This window comes from Apteryx mantelli, chromosome 15 (genome assembly GCF_036417845.1).
Source record: "Apteryx mantelli isolate bAptMan1 chromosome 15, bAptMan1.hap1, whole genome shotgun sequence".
NCBI classification, from domain to species: Eukaryota; Metazoa; Chordata; class Aves; order Apterygiformes; family Apterygidae; genus Apteryx; species Apteryx mantelli.
Window position 1 is genome coordinate 9,352,162 of NC_089992.1, and position 14,608 is coordinate 9,366,769.

At 48.3% G+C, this 14,608-nt stretch overlaps 2 protein-coding genes across 2 annotated transcripts; one reads left to right on the top strand and one right to left on the bottom strand.

Annotated features, from left to right (window-relative positions):
- Nucleotides 1–6,192: 6,192 nt before the first annotated feature.
- Nucleotides 6,193–8,946, bottom strand: MRPL46 (mitochondrial ribosomal protein L46). The gene is made up of 4 exons (XM_067305503.1): nt 8,749–8,946; nt 8,090–8,282; nt 7,344–7,517; nt 6,193–6,634 (listed from the first exon to the last, which is right to left on the bottom strand). Exons 1-4 carry the CDS (start codon nt 8,929–8,931, stop codon nt 6,384–6,386), a joined length of 801 nt encoding a protein of 266 aa, XP_067161604.1. The 5' UTR covers nt 8,932–8,946; the 3' UTR covers nt 6,193–6,383.
- On the top strand, nt 8,908–13,162 carry MRPS11 (mitochondrial ribosomal protein S11). The gene is made up of 6 exons (XM_067305504.1): nt 8,908–9,086; nt 9,407–9,520; nt 9,769–9,858; nt 10,628–10,757; nt 12,281–12,346; nt 12,814–13,162. The coding sequence occupies exons 1-6, from the start codon at nt 8,908–8,910 to the stop codon at nt 12,919–12,921; spliced, it is 687 nt and encodes a 228-aa protein (XP_067161605.1). The 3' UTR covers nt 12,922–13,162.
- The last annotated feature ends 1,446 nt before the right edge of the window (nt 13,163–14,608 follow it).

The following is a 14,608-nucleotide window of genomic DNA, read 5'->3' on the forward strand; positions in this document are numbered from 1 at the left end:
ATCCTACATCACCTGCATCCCTCTCCATCCTTCCACAGGGGTGTCAGACTAGCATGGACCCAAGAACAGGGTTCACCCATGGCTGAGGGCATGGGCTTGCACAGGAACAAGCAGGAGGAAAGCGTTAGCTCCAAAAAGCCATCCTCATCCAACACAGTGCCAGGACCTGGCTCGCTCCTCACTCCCTGGGCACATGGGACAAGGTGCTGGGCAATTGTCCCAACAACTGCAGTTGATTTAGGGTCTTTCATCAGTCTTCAGGCAGCCTGGAGGGCTAATGCTCTCCCTCTGTCTTCAGTAAGGGCATCTCTGTTTTCATCTTAGGAGCTGGTCATCCGTCAGCTTCTTGTCCCTCTGAAAGGGTTGTGACACCTACCCACAAAGGCAGGAGAGAGCAGCCAGCAGAGCTGAGTCACCACAGTCCTGTTTCCAGGCAGAAGAAATTAAGGGAGCTGAAAGGCAGGAAGGTCCCTCTCTCTTTACCCAGCCCTGTATCACTTAGCTACCTGCTCTCCATCGCACCCCAGTGCTTTCCTAAAGCTCATCTAACATTCGCAACCTGTGCCATTTGCTAACTCCATGGATCAGGAGACGATTGCTGCTTTGCAGAGGGACACACTGATGTCTGACACGAATGGGCTGCACTGGTCATTTGGCAAAGCAAGCCAGGGCAGAGCAGCAGCTTACAAACACACAGAACCAGATTTACTGATTAGCACATGGCTCTGATTTCCTCCAACACTTCCAGAAAAGCAATAGGCAACATTAACAAAAGGATTACTCAGAATTCAAAAGCAAATGGGATTTGTGACCCATTATATTAACCAGGGGCCAAGGAAAGCTCTACAGAGAGTGAACACTGCCAGCAGGTCACCAAACCAATTATTAAGAGCTCACAGATCAAGAAGCTAGATATATACACACATCAAGATAAATTTCTATTTGCCTGGAGAAGCAGGACGCTGGCTGAGCCACCCTCCCAACTCAGCGTGCTTTTTTCTATGTGCCCATTAAACCTGGATTATATCTAGTTACTTTCCCCAATAATTCACTTCCCCCACAGGTTTAATGCTGAAGAATAACATTTGGGAGGGTAAAACCTGAAAGGAGAAATTTAATGTGCATAATTACTTTGATAGATGAGAGAGAGCAGAAAGCAGGCAGGCAGCATGTGGAGGGAGCAGGCCAGCCACACACGTGCTCACCCTGACAGCCCTCACCGTCCTCCCAGCACCGCTGCTGGCCTGTGCCTCAGGCCACCAAAGTCTCAGTTCCCTCTGCCCACAAGCCTGAGAGGGAGAGCAGCCCTTAGACACAAGATAACCTGCCTCCAACATTAGCTGTCACCCTAATCTCCAACAGAGGTCAGTTTAGGCTGCAGATTGTGAGCTGTCATATCTTTTCCTAAACTTTTGCCTTGGTTAATTATAAGACTGGACGTTCTTGACAGCCACGTAAATGGCCAGTTCCTGTTAGCGCCCTGCCCAGCCTCTGAAATAGGCTGTGACGGTGAGTCCTAAAGCCTTGTATGTGCTGCATAAACACTTCATTGCCTTGTCTGGGTTTTGAACAAGCTTTCTTTTAACGTTGCTGAGAATCCCCTCATATTCTGACTGAGAAATGCCCTTGCATCTTCAAGTATTACCTATGAAATGCTGCCTACCTATGAAATTCTGTTAGGAAAAAGTAGCCTTGACAGGAAAGCCATATCCAAAACAACCTGAAGGCTACCTGCTGTCAGTATTTTGTACTCATCTCAAACTCCTAGCTTTGCTTTTTGAGGGCTTGGTGTTAAAGCCTGGCTATTACAGCAAAGCTTTTGGAGCAATTTTACCCCAAGTTCAAGTTTCCCAGTAAGCCACCCTTCCTTTCTATCAGTCCTGACCTCTGCAGAGGTTCACCCCAGCACTGCCCTCTACCTGCCCCACTCTGTATCCTTGAAGCCTATCGGATATGTCAAGACACAGGGATGGCTTCACAAGAAAGGGAAGGAAAAAAAGTATCCCAAGACAGGAAGATGAGACCTAATCAATTCACATCACTGGTGACCTCAACCAGATTTTCCAGGCCATTTTCTGCTGGGCCTCCTGACTGTCACAAGCAGGATTTCAGAGCACCCCACGCTGCTTCCCCTGCAGGCCTCTGTGCACAGCAGGAATGGGTAGCGCTCACGGAAACCCTGGCAAACACCAGAGAAACCCCTGCCGAAGAGATGCATCCCCCCAACACAAAGACTCCAACCCCCAAGCCAGCCCTCTCCTTTCCCTGGCAGGGAGGGATGCCACAGGGGAATGGTGCTCCCTGCACCAGAGCAGCTCTCCCTGCTCTAACAAGCTCACGGCTGCATTTGGGAGCCAGAACATTTCTCCTCGTTCGGGTTTTCAGAGAGCAGGAAGAGGTACAGCCCGTGGCTCCACCTGCCTCTCCTGGCTCTGTATACATCCAGCTTCCAAATGTCAATGCTTTTGGTTGCTTGGAGCCAGCCAGGAGCAACAGATAACAGCTTCCTATTACATGAGAAAGCGTGCAGTTCTGAACAGTTCACAGTGTTACTGTATCGCAATGTACATAACTGGGACTCTGCTTAGAGAACGCCAATATCTACCTGAAACTCCTGCAGACAAGGGGATATCAGCTAGGGAAGATATTTTGTAGGGGAAGTAGAGGAAACCTGTATCTGTAAAGCTGAAAAGCGGTTTTAGTAGGACTTGTTATCTCTCCTTTGCTGGAGGGGAGTGCTAGCATCCAATTTGTCACAAAAGAAGACTTCATCTCTCTTCTGACGTAGTGGCCTAAGCAATAACTTAGATGCAGGAGTTCTAGACAGCAATTGAGCCTTCCATTCATTTCTGCTTCTCGAGGATTTTAGCAATGGCAGCCAGACTGCATTGCACCACAAAGAAGTCATCTAGATATGTCTCCTTCCCCCTTTGAGAGAGAAATGATCTGGCCTTTGTGAATCGCCCTCATGAACGGAAGTGCTCTATACTGAAAAAGTTTCAGGAGCAGAAAGTCTCTGCAGTCTGATCATCAGTGCTCTCCCAGTTCCTCCCCAGGTTGTACTGTTTGGGGAAGATAACCCTTGGTTATCCTGGCACCTGCAGCACTTACCTTATGTTGGACTTCTCAGATGAGCTCCACGCTGTGCTTCTCTTAAACTGAGGAGTTCTAGGCCCTTTGCAAAACACATCTCTCTGCACATACTTCAAGTGAGAAGTCTCCAGTTGTTCTGACTGTGCCTTGCACTAGAGAGTCACAGTAAACTTGATGCCTTCTGAGCTACCCACTGTCACTTCAGGTTCTCATGTAGACATCTCATGTGAGGAGGTCTTTTCCAAGGTGAGAAACACACTTCAGGCTTTGGACACAAACAGGTGCCAGAACATCTACGCAATGAACACTCGTACAATTCACCGTCACATTTGCAAAGTAGGAGTTCTGTATTTCATGCTCAATGCAACTGAAATCAAAGCTTCAATGACCTAACCGTGGGACCTCTAGGAGCAGAGAAGAAATGAGGAGATGCAAGACCTGCGCAACACCCTTCTGCCTTCCCTGTTAGAGGCCAAGGTGAGGGGGAACAGGCCACACAGAAGAAGAAGTGAGCAAAAGCACCTGAGTCAGAGGATCCAGGATTGTTTACAGTAACCAGCTGAAGGTTTGCAAATAAAATAAACAGCAGGGGGAAAAAAAGGCACTGCTCATACACAGGCTGGAAGCAGGAAATTCTATTTTAGGTGCTGAGAAAACAGCTATTGCAACTTCCAGATAAGGCCAAGTTCCCTGCACATCTGCTACCTTTAAGAACAAGGGTATGAGTTTGAGGGAAGAAAAAAAAAAAAAAGAAGAAAAAAAAAAGAAAAGGGCTGTTGATTCTGGCCTTTCCATCACTGGAGGGAGCTCCCCCTCCTACTGCACAGACAGTGCCCACAGGCTTGTTGCTTGAGTAAACCAGAGAATAAGAACTGTCTGGGTCTGAAGACCAGTAAGCTTTCAGCACAGCCCTTTCTCTCTTTCATGCTCCTAGTTTTGAAGACAAATACGCACTATTTAAATAGTATTTTACACGCTTTGAAAGTTCAACTCCAGCAACACAGAACTTGCCTTTGGTATGGGGAACGTGGTACAGACCTTGGCAAGGGGCCTGTCCTAGGCCTATGCCCACAGGGCTCTGCTTGGAGACTGAATGCTACAGCCTGGAACAGTGGGGCCAAGACAAGCCTCTCCAAAGCTGACTGCATCCACTGCCCTGAGCCTGCTGGGGACGTGAGGGTCGCAGTGCTGACGGGAGGTACTCATCTCTCCCCTCTGCAGGAGCTTTCAGTCTCAGAGAAGGCAAGAGTCTCCCCTTCAACAGTGCTGGCCTCAGACAGCAGCCAAAAAAATCTGTAGTTCTGCAGGCACATATCCTGCTCTGCATTTATTTCCTCTTTGCAAATGCTCTTTCAGCACAGGCACAGCCTCCTTCCCAGGTCTGCAAGGGCATTTTAAGAAACCAAGTTTTGTTTTGTTTGTAATTTATTGCAAGCCTGCAGCTCCTAAACTGCCCAGCGTTAGAAAATAGAAGGCTGCTGCGCTACCCCTCACCCCAGTGGTTGTGGAGTGATTAAGGATAGCTTTAATTTGAGGCCTGCAGCTCAACAGCTCCCAAAGGATTGATAAAATATATATAGCAATCTCCAGTTCCACCTCTGGAGGCTGAACTCTCTCCGGATGATTAACGACAGCTATTTCCTCCATCTCTCTCCCTGCCACTGAAGAAGGCTGATTCTCTGCAAGGTCCTATCAGCACTGGCCCACACTCTGACTAGCAAACAGCAACATTTACAACCAGAAAAACATGCCGAGAAATTGAACCAGCCTCAAGGAGGTGAGACAGCACCACACAACCACAGGATAGCTCTTTTAATAAATAAATTGGGGTAACTGGGGTCAAGCACCTTGAAGCAGGCCCTGCTTGGCTGGGTTAGCAGCACTGACCTAACACGGTGGGAATGGAGCTGAGAAGTGGGAACTCCTGAATGCAGCCTCCACGACTGTCCCCAGGAAGCAGCAACGCTGACGGCAGCCTTCGCAATGCAAGCAGAAATTAGCCTCTCAGCACAGAAACAGAGCTGCTGGTCAGATGTTACCCTCTTTTTTTTCTGCCTGTTGCTACAGCTTCAGGCTCAAAAGGACTGCAGCATGGGTGGGAAAACAGCACTCATTTTTATATTAAAGAAAGAGCTGCACAAGGAATAGGCAGCAGCTGTGTCCTCCATGGCCACCATTTATTAGAGGATTTTGGGCTAGAGGCAGCTCCAAAACATTTTAAATGTCATTTTCAATCCACAGGTAGCACACACAAACAACAACAGGACTGCGACACAGTGCTGTGAACAACCTGCAGAAACACAAACCGGTTCCCCAGAAACCTACCTTCCCCAGCTTCGTGGGTCCTCATCTGCTGCCCGAGATCTTTGCAGAGTCCCCACTCTACACAGTACCAGGTATGTGGTTTCTGGCTACTGAAAAAAAACCCACTTTCACCTATGGCTGACAGGGTAAGGAAAGTTGGCCTCCTTTCCAGCAAGCTGGGCAAGTGAACGAGTTACTTCTGGAGAAGCTAAAGGGCTCCAAGAATGAACGAAGGGAGCCCAGCCACAGACACAGTCTGCATCCAAAGAGATCAAGGTATGGCTGGAAATGTTCATCGGGCTGCTCCAGGCCAGCAAGAGCTAATCCTTGGATAAACAACTGACTGCCGCACTGCTGCACACTGCGATGTGCATTTCCTCCCCAGAGGGGTCACAACAATCCAAAGAAAAACTACAGTCTTAGGGGTTGGGATGGTGCCTAAAAAACAGAAATACTTCAACTTGGTCCCTTGCCAGGTCTCCCAATACAGCTAGCTGGCTGGCAAACCCCCCTCTTACATCTAGGAGAGCTTATTCCCACCTGGACACACAAGTAACTCTCCAATGCTGCTCTTAGTAAAGAGCAGGTGCCAGGGACACAAGCATTAGCTGTTATTTAAAAGAAACTGTTTGAGCTCTAGACTATGACAGGAATTTGGTGAGGAGAGACAGCCTCTGGGGTACCACAACCCTAGGGAAGGGCCCACTTGGGAGAGGAAAAGGAAGTCGCAACATGCATTTCCAGAGGAGGTGGAGGATTCAACATAAGCAAAGAACTCCCTGAGGAAAGCTTCACTTAGGAGTATAAGTTTTAATATTTATTTAGTACAGGCCCGGGGAAGAGAACTGGGAAATAAGGCAAAGGCAAATTATCCTCCAGAGCCCAATTCAACATCTCATACACACAGACCATGGAAAGCAGCAGCTGTGCTCCTCCCCAGAGTCATGTTCTAAGTCTTCCCCATCTGCTGGAGCACAGCCTAGCACTTATACGTCCAGAAGGAATCGATTGACTTTCTTCAGGTATTCTGACTTCAAGTAACCTCCCAGCTCATCCTTTGTGACCCACAGGTAATCTTCTTTCAGTTCTGCCTGGGACAAATCGTTGCTCTGGAGGAAGGCTTTGAAGAAGAATACTTTGGCTCCCACGTTATCCTCAGTCCTGATGGCCCTGGGGAATTTGTACTTGTAAAGCCCGTACGGCGCATTCCCCAGGAACTTGGCTTGGATATGATCTCCTGCAAGACCCCAGCAATGCAAGAGAAAGAAAACGGAAAACAAGACATAAGAACAGAGAGCAACAGCAACTGCTTTCCTGCAGTAACAGAAAGAGCATAGGACACTCCCTATGTCTGGTTCAGACTGACTGTTCCTTCTTCCCAGCAGAGATATTGCCAGTCATAAACCTTATTTCATGAAAAACCTATCCATCCTGGAGTCCTGCCAGTTGCCTAAAAGTGAGAGAGGTAGGGAGAGAGCACCAAGCTCTGCCAACCCATACTGAAAAGAAAGGACATGTGGATTTGCTAACACTCGTCTGCCACAAAAGCTGCTACGGGGTGACAAGAGGGAAAGCGAAGCTGTACCTAGAGCAACCCTAGACCATTCAGGAGGCAGCTGGTGATGCTTAAACATCAGACTGCAGGCCGATCTTGGCACTCAGTTGCCAGCCCAGTTAGTCCCTCACATACAGCGCAGCAGCTGAGCTGAGCATAGTGCAGCTCCAGTCCCTCTGCAACAGTTCACAGTTACAAGCAGCTTACTCAGCCTTCATAGCTCTTGCCAGAAACCCCATCACGTTTAGTTCAGTCCCTCTGCCATGAAATCCCTTTTCTCAGCAGATGGGAGGGGATTTTACTACAGAGGACTGCAAATATCTCTAGGTTAGGGGAAGGGAAGAAAACAACTGGGACAAAAAGAGGGCCAGGTACACAGAAGGCTACACACCCAAAAAAGTAGCCATGGCTCGCTCAGCTGTGCTTCGCAGCGTCTCTCCAGGCTGCCATTCTGCTTGAGGCAGGAGCCACAGCTCCTGGTTACCAATTTTCTGTTTCACCAGAAGCATCAGGTTACTGTCCAGCTTTCTGTTCAATGACGTTCGAATGTTGTTTTTATCAGCATCTGCCAAAAAACAACACATACTGGAAAGTCTCTCAGCAGCACTGGGCTGATCACCACAATTCATCACTTGTCTCCTTCTAACGCCTTTCCAGCAATAATACACACACAGTACTGATACATGGAACAAGACCAAAATTGAGACCAAATGCTCTCAGTCACTCTGGGAGCCGATGCAGGATTCAAGTGGAAGCCACTGCTAGAGTGCACTCTACATATTTCATTTTCAAAAGAAATTTATAACAAGCAGTTTGGATTTTTAGTTTGATAAAAATCAACCACAGCCCTAAGCAAGTCTGTGAATCAAGCTACCCAAAGTTTCTCTTATCTCAAAAGAAAATCCATTTGTACCCTTTTGTAACATTGTGTCAACAAGCATATCTTCACTGCACAGCAACAGAGATTCCCTTGTAAGCTAGTTAATTCCTCCCATGCTAACTGTGCTGTCACACAGTCAAGACCCTCCTTAGAAACTCAGCAGATGCCTTCACTCCACTGAACAGCGCTCAGCTGTGTTCAGCAGACTATCAGGATGTTCTTCTCTGCCACGACACAACAAGAACTTCAGTGTGTACCTGTTAGCCGTGGAGCAGCTTTGAACTGTAGTAACTTCTGTTCCCACTTGTCCTCTAGGTCTTGAGCCATGACAACAGTTTTGCCAGGTCCTTCATCATCATCATACATGCTTTCCTTCCTCCTCTTGAGCTGCTCTTCCTCCTCCAGCCTGCGAATTTCATGGTCCGAATAGTGACTTTTCTCCAACTCTATCTAGAAGGACATCACAGAGAAACGTTACGCCCTTCAGTACTGTCACTGCAGCGTGGACTGCACAGGGCGAACAGAGCAATTTCTGCGGCCGCGAACGGAACACACCATGGATTTCCCTGGTCTACGGCGTAACTTCTCCGCTCGCAGCAGGTCTCCACCAGAGACGGCAGCGGACCCAGCACTGGAGGTGACAGGTCACCCCTAGGAAGGTCCCGGGAACAGCACCGGCACCAAGCCCCGGCCCCCAGGCTCAACGCGGCACCGTGTCACCTCGAGCGAGGCCTCCCGAGGCGCCCCCCCGCACCCCGGCCTGAGGGGACCCGCCGCCCCCCCGGTCCCCCCGCTGCGCTGAGGGGTCCCCCCGGACTGACGGGACCCCCGGGGCCGCCATCTCCCCGCGGAGGGCCCTCGCCGGGGCCGCCATCTCCCCCCCGAAGGGATCCCCCCGCCGCAGGGCCGCCGCTACCTGCCCCATGAGGGCCGCCATCTCCTCCTCCTCCCGCCTCAGGGGCTGCGTGATCCTGGGCAGCCTCAGCAAGCACAGCGCGCCGAAGAGCCGCCACGGCCGGGGCGCGGCCGCCGCCCGCTGCATGGGCGCCGCCATGGTGCTCCCGCGCGGCCCACAATGCCCCGCGATGGGCGCCGCCATCTTTCCTCCCAGCGCCCGTCGTGCCTCGCGGTGACCTGGCCGCCACCGCCACCGCCACCGCCCAGGACGGCGCGCGCTACGGAGGGCCGGAGGGGCCGAGCCATGAGCGCGGCGCTGGCGGTTGCCCGGCAGCGGCTCCTCGGAGCGGCGCGGGGGTGAGCGAGGAGCGGGGGGCGCCGCGGCCGCGCGGGGAGGCCCCAAGGTGGCTGCCGGCGGAGCCCCCCGGCCCTTCCCTTAGAGCTCCCCGCGCCCCAGCTCGCTCTGACCGGGTTTGCTGCCCTTAAGAGGGTCCCGCCGGGCCGAGGGCGGCCCTGCCAGCCCTCCCGCTCTCCGCGCTGGCCTGCGGCGCTCCGCGGTTGCAGGCGGGAAGCCCCCGGGCAGAGGAGCGCTGGGGAGGCCCGCCGGCGCCTCGGGAGCTAACGCGAAAGCCTGCTCGGTGCAGGTCCTCATCTCTTCCTTCCGTTTCTTCACGCAGGGGCTATAACGCTGCCCTGCGCCATGGCATACAAACAGGCGTCCAGAGACTGCAGGACCTTACAGAGAAGGTCGCCGCTAAGGAGACGGAGAGCCAAAGCCTGACTGACCTTGGGTGAGACAGCCACGCTGTGCTGTGAAGTCTCTTCCATTTGCCTCTCGCTGGGAGGCTTATCACCTCTAGTGTTTTTCGGTGAAGGAAGGAAAGCAAGTGATTTCAGTCAATCACAAACACAGTTTGTGTGTTTCTGAGACCAGACATCACTTGATCCCTTTTTTCTTTCCAAATTCCCAAAGAATATGAAATAAAATTTTGCTAAAGTTAAAGAGCAAGTGTCTGATATCTTTTGTTTTGCTTCTCAGCCCTTTAATCTTGCAAAGGAACTCCATGAGATGGGATGGAAAGACATATGAAGAGATCCCAATAGCTCACATCAAAGCTACATACAACAAGTAAGCAAACAAGCTTCTCCATGCCTGTTTTCATGTAAAATGAAAGTTATAATGTACCTGGGTTATGGCCAGTCATTATTTCAATTTAAAAACTCAAAGGAAAAAAGTCAGGGAAGCAGTGTTCATGACTAGGAAGATGATAACACTGAACCCAAATTTCAGTGCTGTTCAGGAAGCATAACTGTCTTTATAGTATCTTAAATAGGAATAAGAGTGTTACTACACATTTTGACTACATTCTGATATGAATAATTAGATGCTGACAGCTTTTAATGGCAGGTTCATTCCTGCCCTCAGTTCTAGCAGTATTGCTGTACAGAACTGAAATTGAAAGTGCTGTTGTATTATCCTCAGGAGGTGGCTGGGTTTCATTAGTGATCCCTAGTGTAGTATTTTACCATTTCTTAAAGCTCTCTGAAGTTCTAAAAATGTTCTGTGTATTTTTTTAATAAACAGAAGAGGTAAAATGCTCACAATGAGAGGTGTTTCTGAAAAAGTTAAACCTTATCTGAGGAATACCTAGCAGGAGACGATTATCCAGAAAGGTTTTACCATCTCACTCTGATTCTCCAGGATGACCTGGAAGTTCTCTGCTGGGAGCTCTCTGCAACTGGTTAGTGTAACTGAGATAGTTAGAGTGCTGAGTTAAGATGGTTTTGAGAAGGGAGACAAGAGTGGCAAGCCTTGCAAGTTAAGCAGAATGAGAAGAAACTGGACAGTGAAGTCTTGTTGTAGCTTACTCCTTTCTTTTTCTCCTCTCCTCCTATAGCACCCACATCCAAGTCGTCAGCTTCGACAATATGCCGTTTGCCCGTACATCCTGTGGCACAGAAGGCTTCCAGAATGCCAAAAAGGGAACTGCCATCGCAGCACAGACCGCAGGCATAGCAGCAGCAGTGGTGAGTCTGTATTGGTTATTCCCACTGTCACAGAGAGGAGTGCTGACTGCAGAACATACTACCAGGGTATGTGGAGGATAAGCGCATTTTGGGAGACTTCCGTTATTTTCAGTGGGATAGAGAAGGGAGAAGAAATTTTGCTTCTCATGTTGCTGTCCCTCACTCATGGACAGCAGTCCAGACCTCTGTTCCTTAGAGCCTGAGCAGCACACTGCCATTTGCAGACTGTTTCCCTAGCTTCATGTGACACAGTGAACATCTCGATGCGGACAGAGCACACCTGAAACAGCAGTTAGAAATACCCAGGTGGTGAGCTTAGCTGTGCAAGTTGTGACTGGGAAATGTATGTTGTAACTTATCCTCTTCTAGCTCCGGTTTGTATAGCTTCTTTTTTCTAAGTGAACATATCTCAGTCGTTGTGGAAATGTAGCCCCTCAGTCAGCAGTCATTCAATTCTTGCACTGTAAGGGACTGAGAAGTGGCTGTAATTACTGGCTGAGGGTTTTATATATGCTCTATGCCACAGGAGAACTGAGCTGCTGCCAGCAGTTCCAGTCAGAGAAGGTGATGTCCTTGCATATGTAGTTTCCAGATCCATGCAGTGTACTATAATCATTTCTAAAAAACACACGTGGGTGTCCAGATGGCAGGAGAAGATGAGGCTGTATGTGTCATGGCCCTCATTACAGCAGAATGAGGCAAGGTGAAACTGAAAATCCTTACCCTAAATTAAGTGGAACTCACTCTAACCTTTTAGATCAGAGGTGTTCGGTGCCACTGCTGGCTAACAGCTTATTGTGGTTGGCTCAGAGGAATATAAGAACATTTTTGCTATTAATCTTTGCTCATTGGAGTCTCCTAACAGCTGTATAACTGTGCTTGGTCATATTTGTTCCTCTACCTGTTAAAGTCATTAGCAGATTAAATGCACCGGAACACAGAAGGAGAGAGATTCAGAAGGGCTCCACTTGGTGGCAGTACTGCCACACTTTACAGCAGGTGTTTTTCATCTTCAATTTCCAAGCCCCTAGAATTTTTGTCCTGAAGGTGTGGACTCCTGCACAGCAAATCTAAAGCTTCCTTTCTTTTCTCATTTACCTTCTAGAAGGAATCCACTGATCACAGCATAGAAGTCACCGCATTAGACAAAGGAAAATGGCATGGAATTAATCCTTGCTAGTCCCTGCCCAGTTTAGTCACGTATCAGGGATATGTCATTTTCTGTCCTGACTTTAGGTTGCAGAAAGTTTGATCTTAAAGCTTTCTTTGTATGCAGAGTTGGCAACCTAACATAGAAGTTCTCTTGAAACTGCCACTGATTTATCCAAGCCTCTCTTTTCTGCTAATATCTCGCTTTGTGCAGTGATCCCAGTATTTGTCTTCTGTATCCATCCATTACTACCTACCTTTTATTTTTACTTAAAGCATACCATGATAGTGGGTCAAAAGGGAATGAAAGATTATAGCAGAGCCAGAGCAGCAGTAGATATAAAAAAGAACACTAATGAGTTCTTCTTTCTCAGAAAGCACGTGGGAAAGGTGTATTTCATGTACGAGTCATGGTGAAAGGACTGGGACCAGGACGCAAAGTAAGTGTCTGAATTGCTTTCCATATTTTTCTTTTCTTTTTTTTTTTTTTTAATTCAGGCTGGGCTCACTGTACCTATTAAGCCAGTCTTTCTGAAGGTGATTCATCACTCAAGTGCCTCTTCCTTCCTCCTCAAAAACAATCCAGTCACAAAAAGAAAGTACCCTAGTAGTGAAATTTTAGAATAATTTCACTTTAAGGGCAGAATAGAAGCTGTATGGGGGTTTCTTCCAACTAAAGTAGCATAACTGATAGGAAATGTGATGAAAGGACTGGACTGGACAAGGAAGGAAGGTTTGAACTGGGTTTTCTAATACTAACTGTTTATTTTTAAGATAATTGCAAAGTAGAAGCATTGGTCCCTTCTAAAATCAGCTTGTTCCAAACTGTTTTCCCCGAGCTTCTTCTCCCTCTTCCACTCTGCAATGTGCTGATAACAGTACATCATCTGCCGTCTTGCTCTTCCAGGCTGCCATCAAGGGTTTGACTATGGGAGGCTTAGAGGTTATCTCCATCACGGACAACACCCCAGTTCCACACAATGGCTGTCGTCCCCGGAAAGCCAGGCGAATGTGAGAGAGAAACGGAGGAGACACAGCTGCATTCAATATTAGCTGGTGCAACATGGACTGGGTTGAGGGTTGCTCTTGTGACAGATCCTGGAAAGACACCTTCTGTAGAAATGTTTGCCGAGAGAAACTTGAAGAAGAGAGACCACCTTAGCCTGGTGGTAGAAGCAGGAATACATTTACTTTCTTAATGGGAAGCCTCTTGTGTACAAAATCTGTTGATTAAAATGTTGATCTTTTGACAGCCATTCCTGCTGTGTTCATAGAAGTATTTTGGATTATTATTGCCTCTCAACTGCTCTATTCCTCTCACCACAGTATGTGGCTCTTGTCTAGCCCTCAGCAGTATTATTGCCCTTGTTACGTGGAAGGGGAGCTTTGGGAATGTAAAGAATCAGTCATTCCTTTCCAGTCATCTGTTACAGAAAGAGCCCCATAGGGTCACTATTGTCCTCCCTTTCTCCCGCTGCAAACATTTGGAAGCTAGACCTGGGGGTAACTTCCCCTTTCATCTGGCTTGCAGAGCTCAGTGTGCTGTGCAAGAGGCAAGTCTCCCTCTGTTTGCACAGCATGGAGTGCTATAGTCTGAACTCATTATTGTCAAAGATCTGTTGTGCTTTGTTTTGCCTAAGCTGTAGCTGGTCTGTCAGTGTTATTGGCAAATAGAAAATGCCAGTCCTTCTAGAGGGGCTGGGATCTTGCCAGTTCTGATGCTTGCAGTCTCTTTGGTCCTGTCCTGTGCACCACGACCCGGATTTGCTGAAGCTCCTGAGGAATGCAGGCAGGGGGTTAGCAGGCCTGAGGAACAAAGAAACACTGCCAAAGAGATTTAAAACACTTAAGACTTGAACTGTACCTCTGTATATCCACAGGCAGCATAGGCTGTGTCATGGCTCTATAATATATTACTGCTGTCCCAGCTCCATCCAGAGAGAATTTCTGCCAAGCAAATATGTCTGCGTCTCTCTGGAGCATTAACTAGAGGAGGTAACAGCAGCAACTGACTACAGCATTGATTTCCTGGATGGCAGAGGCACAATGCCTAGCAAAGGGCAGCTTCAAGACCCACGCTGCCAGGGAGGACCCTTGACTATACACAGCATATGCTGGGTAAACACTTCTGTAAACAGACTGTCTTCTGCTGCAGCCACCAGTCTTATCACAAACCCAGAATCTTCCCTTCTATTATTTCTTTCTGTGGTTCCTCCTTAGTATCTTAAATTGCATAATTAACTATTCTCTTCCTCTTTAGAGAAAGGGTACCATGGCAACAAAGCAGCGAACCTCCTTCATGGGGCTGAAAGGCATACAGCAGGTTTTGAAAGAAATCAGTCTGCTTAGAAGACCCTGGTGAGGTACTTTTGACAAAAGAGAATAAAACAAGACTCAGATGAATGCCCTACCTTACTCCAACCCTGTCTGAATTTGAATACAGGGATAGGTTGTCTATGGAAGTTCCTTGAACTGTCACAGATTTGACAGCAAGCAAGAGAGGTTTTTCCACAGATGCACACATCTAAAGGACTAGAAGAGTTTCCCCTCACTCCAGAAACATGGCTGAGCTTCCAGTGAATTCATATTACTCTTTTTAAAGAGAAGATACCAGGACAGCTATAAATCACAAAGATTAACTCCAAGTATCTGGGCAGCTAGTTGAGAAGAGCCATGTGCAGACGCTGATGTGCCTTACAGCA

What these genes read in the sequence shown, in the direction of transcription:
- MRPS11 (XM_067305504.1), top strand. Translation starts at nt 8,908, where the DNA reads ATGCCCCGCGATGGGCGCCGCCATCTTTCCTCCCAGCGCCCGTCGTGC. An exon ending in CAGGCATAGCAGCAGCAGTG is followed by an intron (nt 10,758 to 12,280) that starts GTGAGTCTGTAT and finishes CTTCTTTCTCAG; the next exon opens with AAAGCACGTGGGAAAGGTGT. An exon ending in GACTGGGACCAGGACGCAAA is followed by an intron (nt 12,347 to 12,813) that starts GTAAGTGTCTGA and finishes TTGCTCTTCCAG; the next exon opens with GCTGCCATCAAGGGTTTGAC.
- MRPL46 (XM_067305503.1), bottom strand. Translation starts at nt 8,931, where the DNA reads ATGGCGGCGCCCATCGCGGGGCATTGTGGGCCGCGCGGGAGCACCATG. An exon ending in AGCTGCTCCACGGCTAACAG is followed by an intron (nt 7,518 to 8,089) that starts GTACACACTGAA and finishes GTTTTTTGGCAG; the next exon opens with ATGCTGATAAAAACAACATT. An exon ending in AGCCATGGCTACTTTTTTGG is followed by an intron (nt 6,635 to 7,343) that starts GTGTGTAGCCTT and finishes GGGGTCTTGCAG; the next exon opens with GAGATCATATCCAAGCCAAG.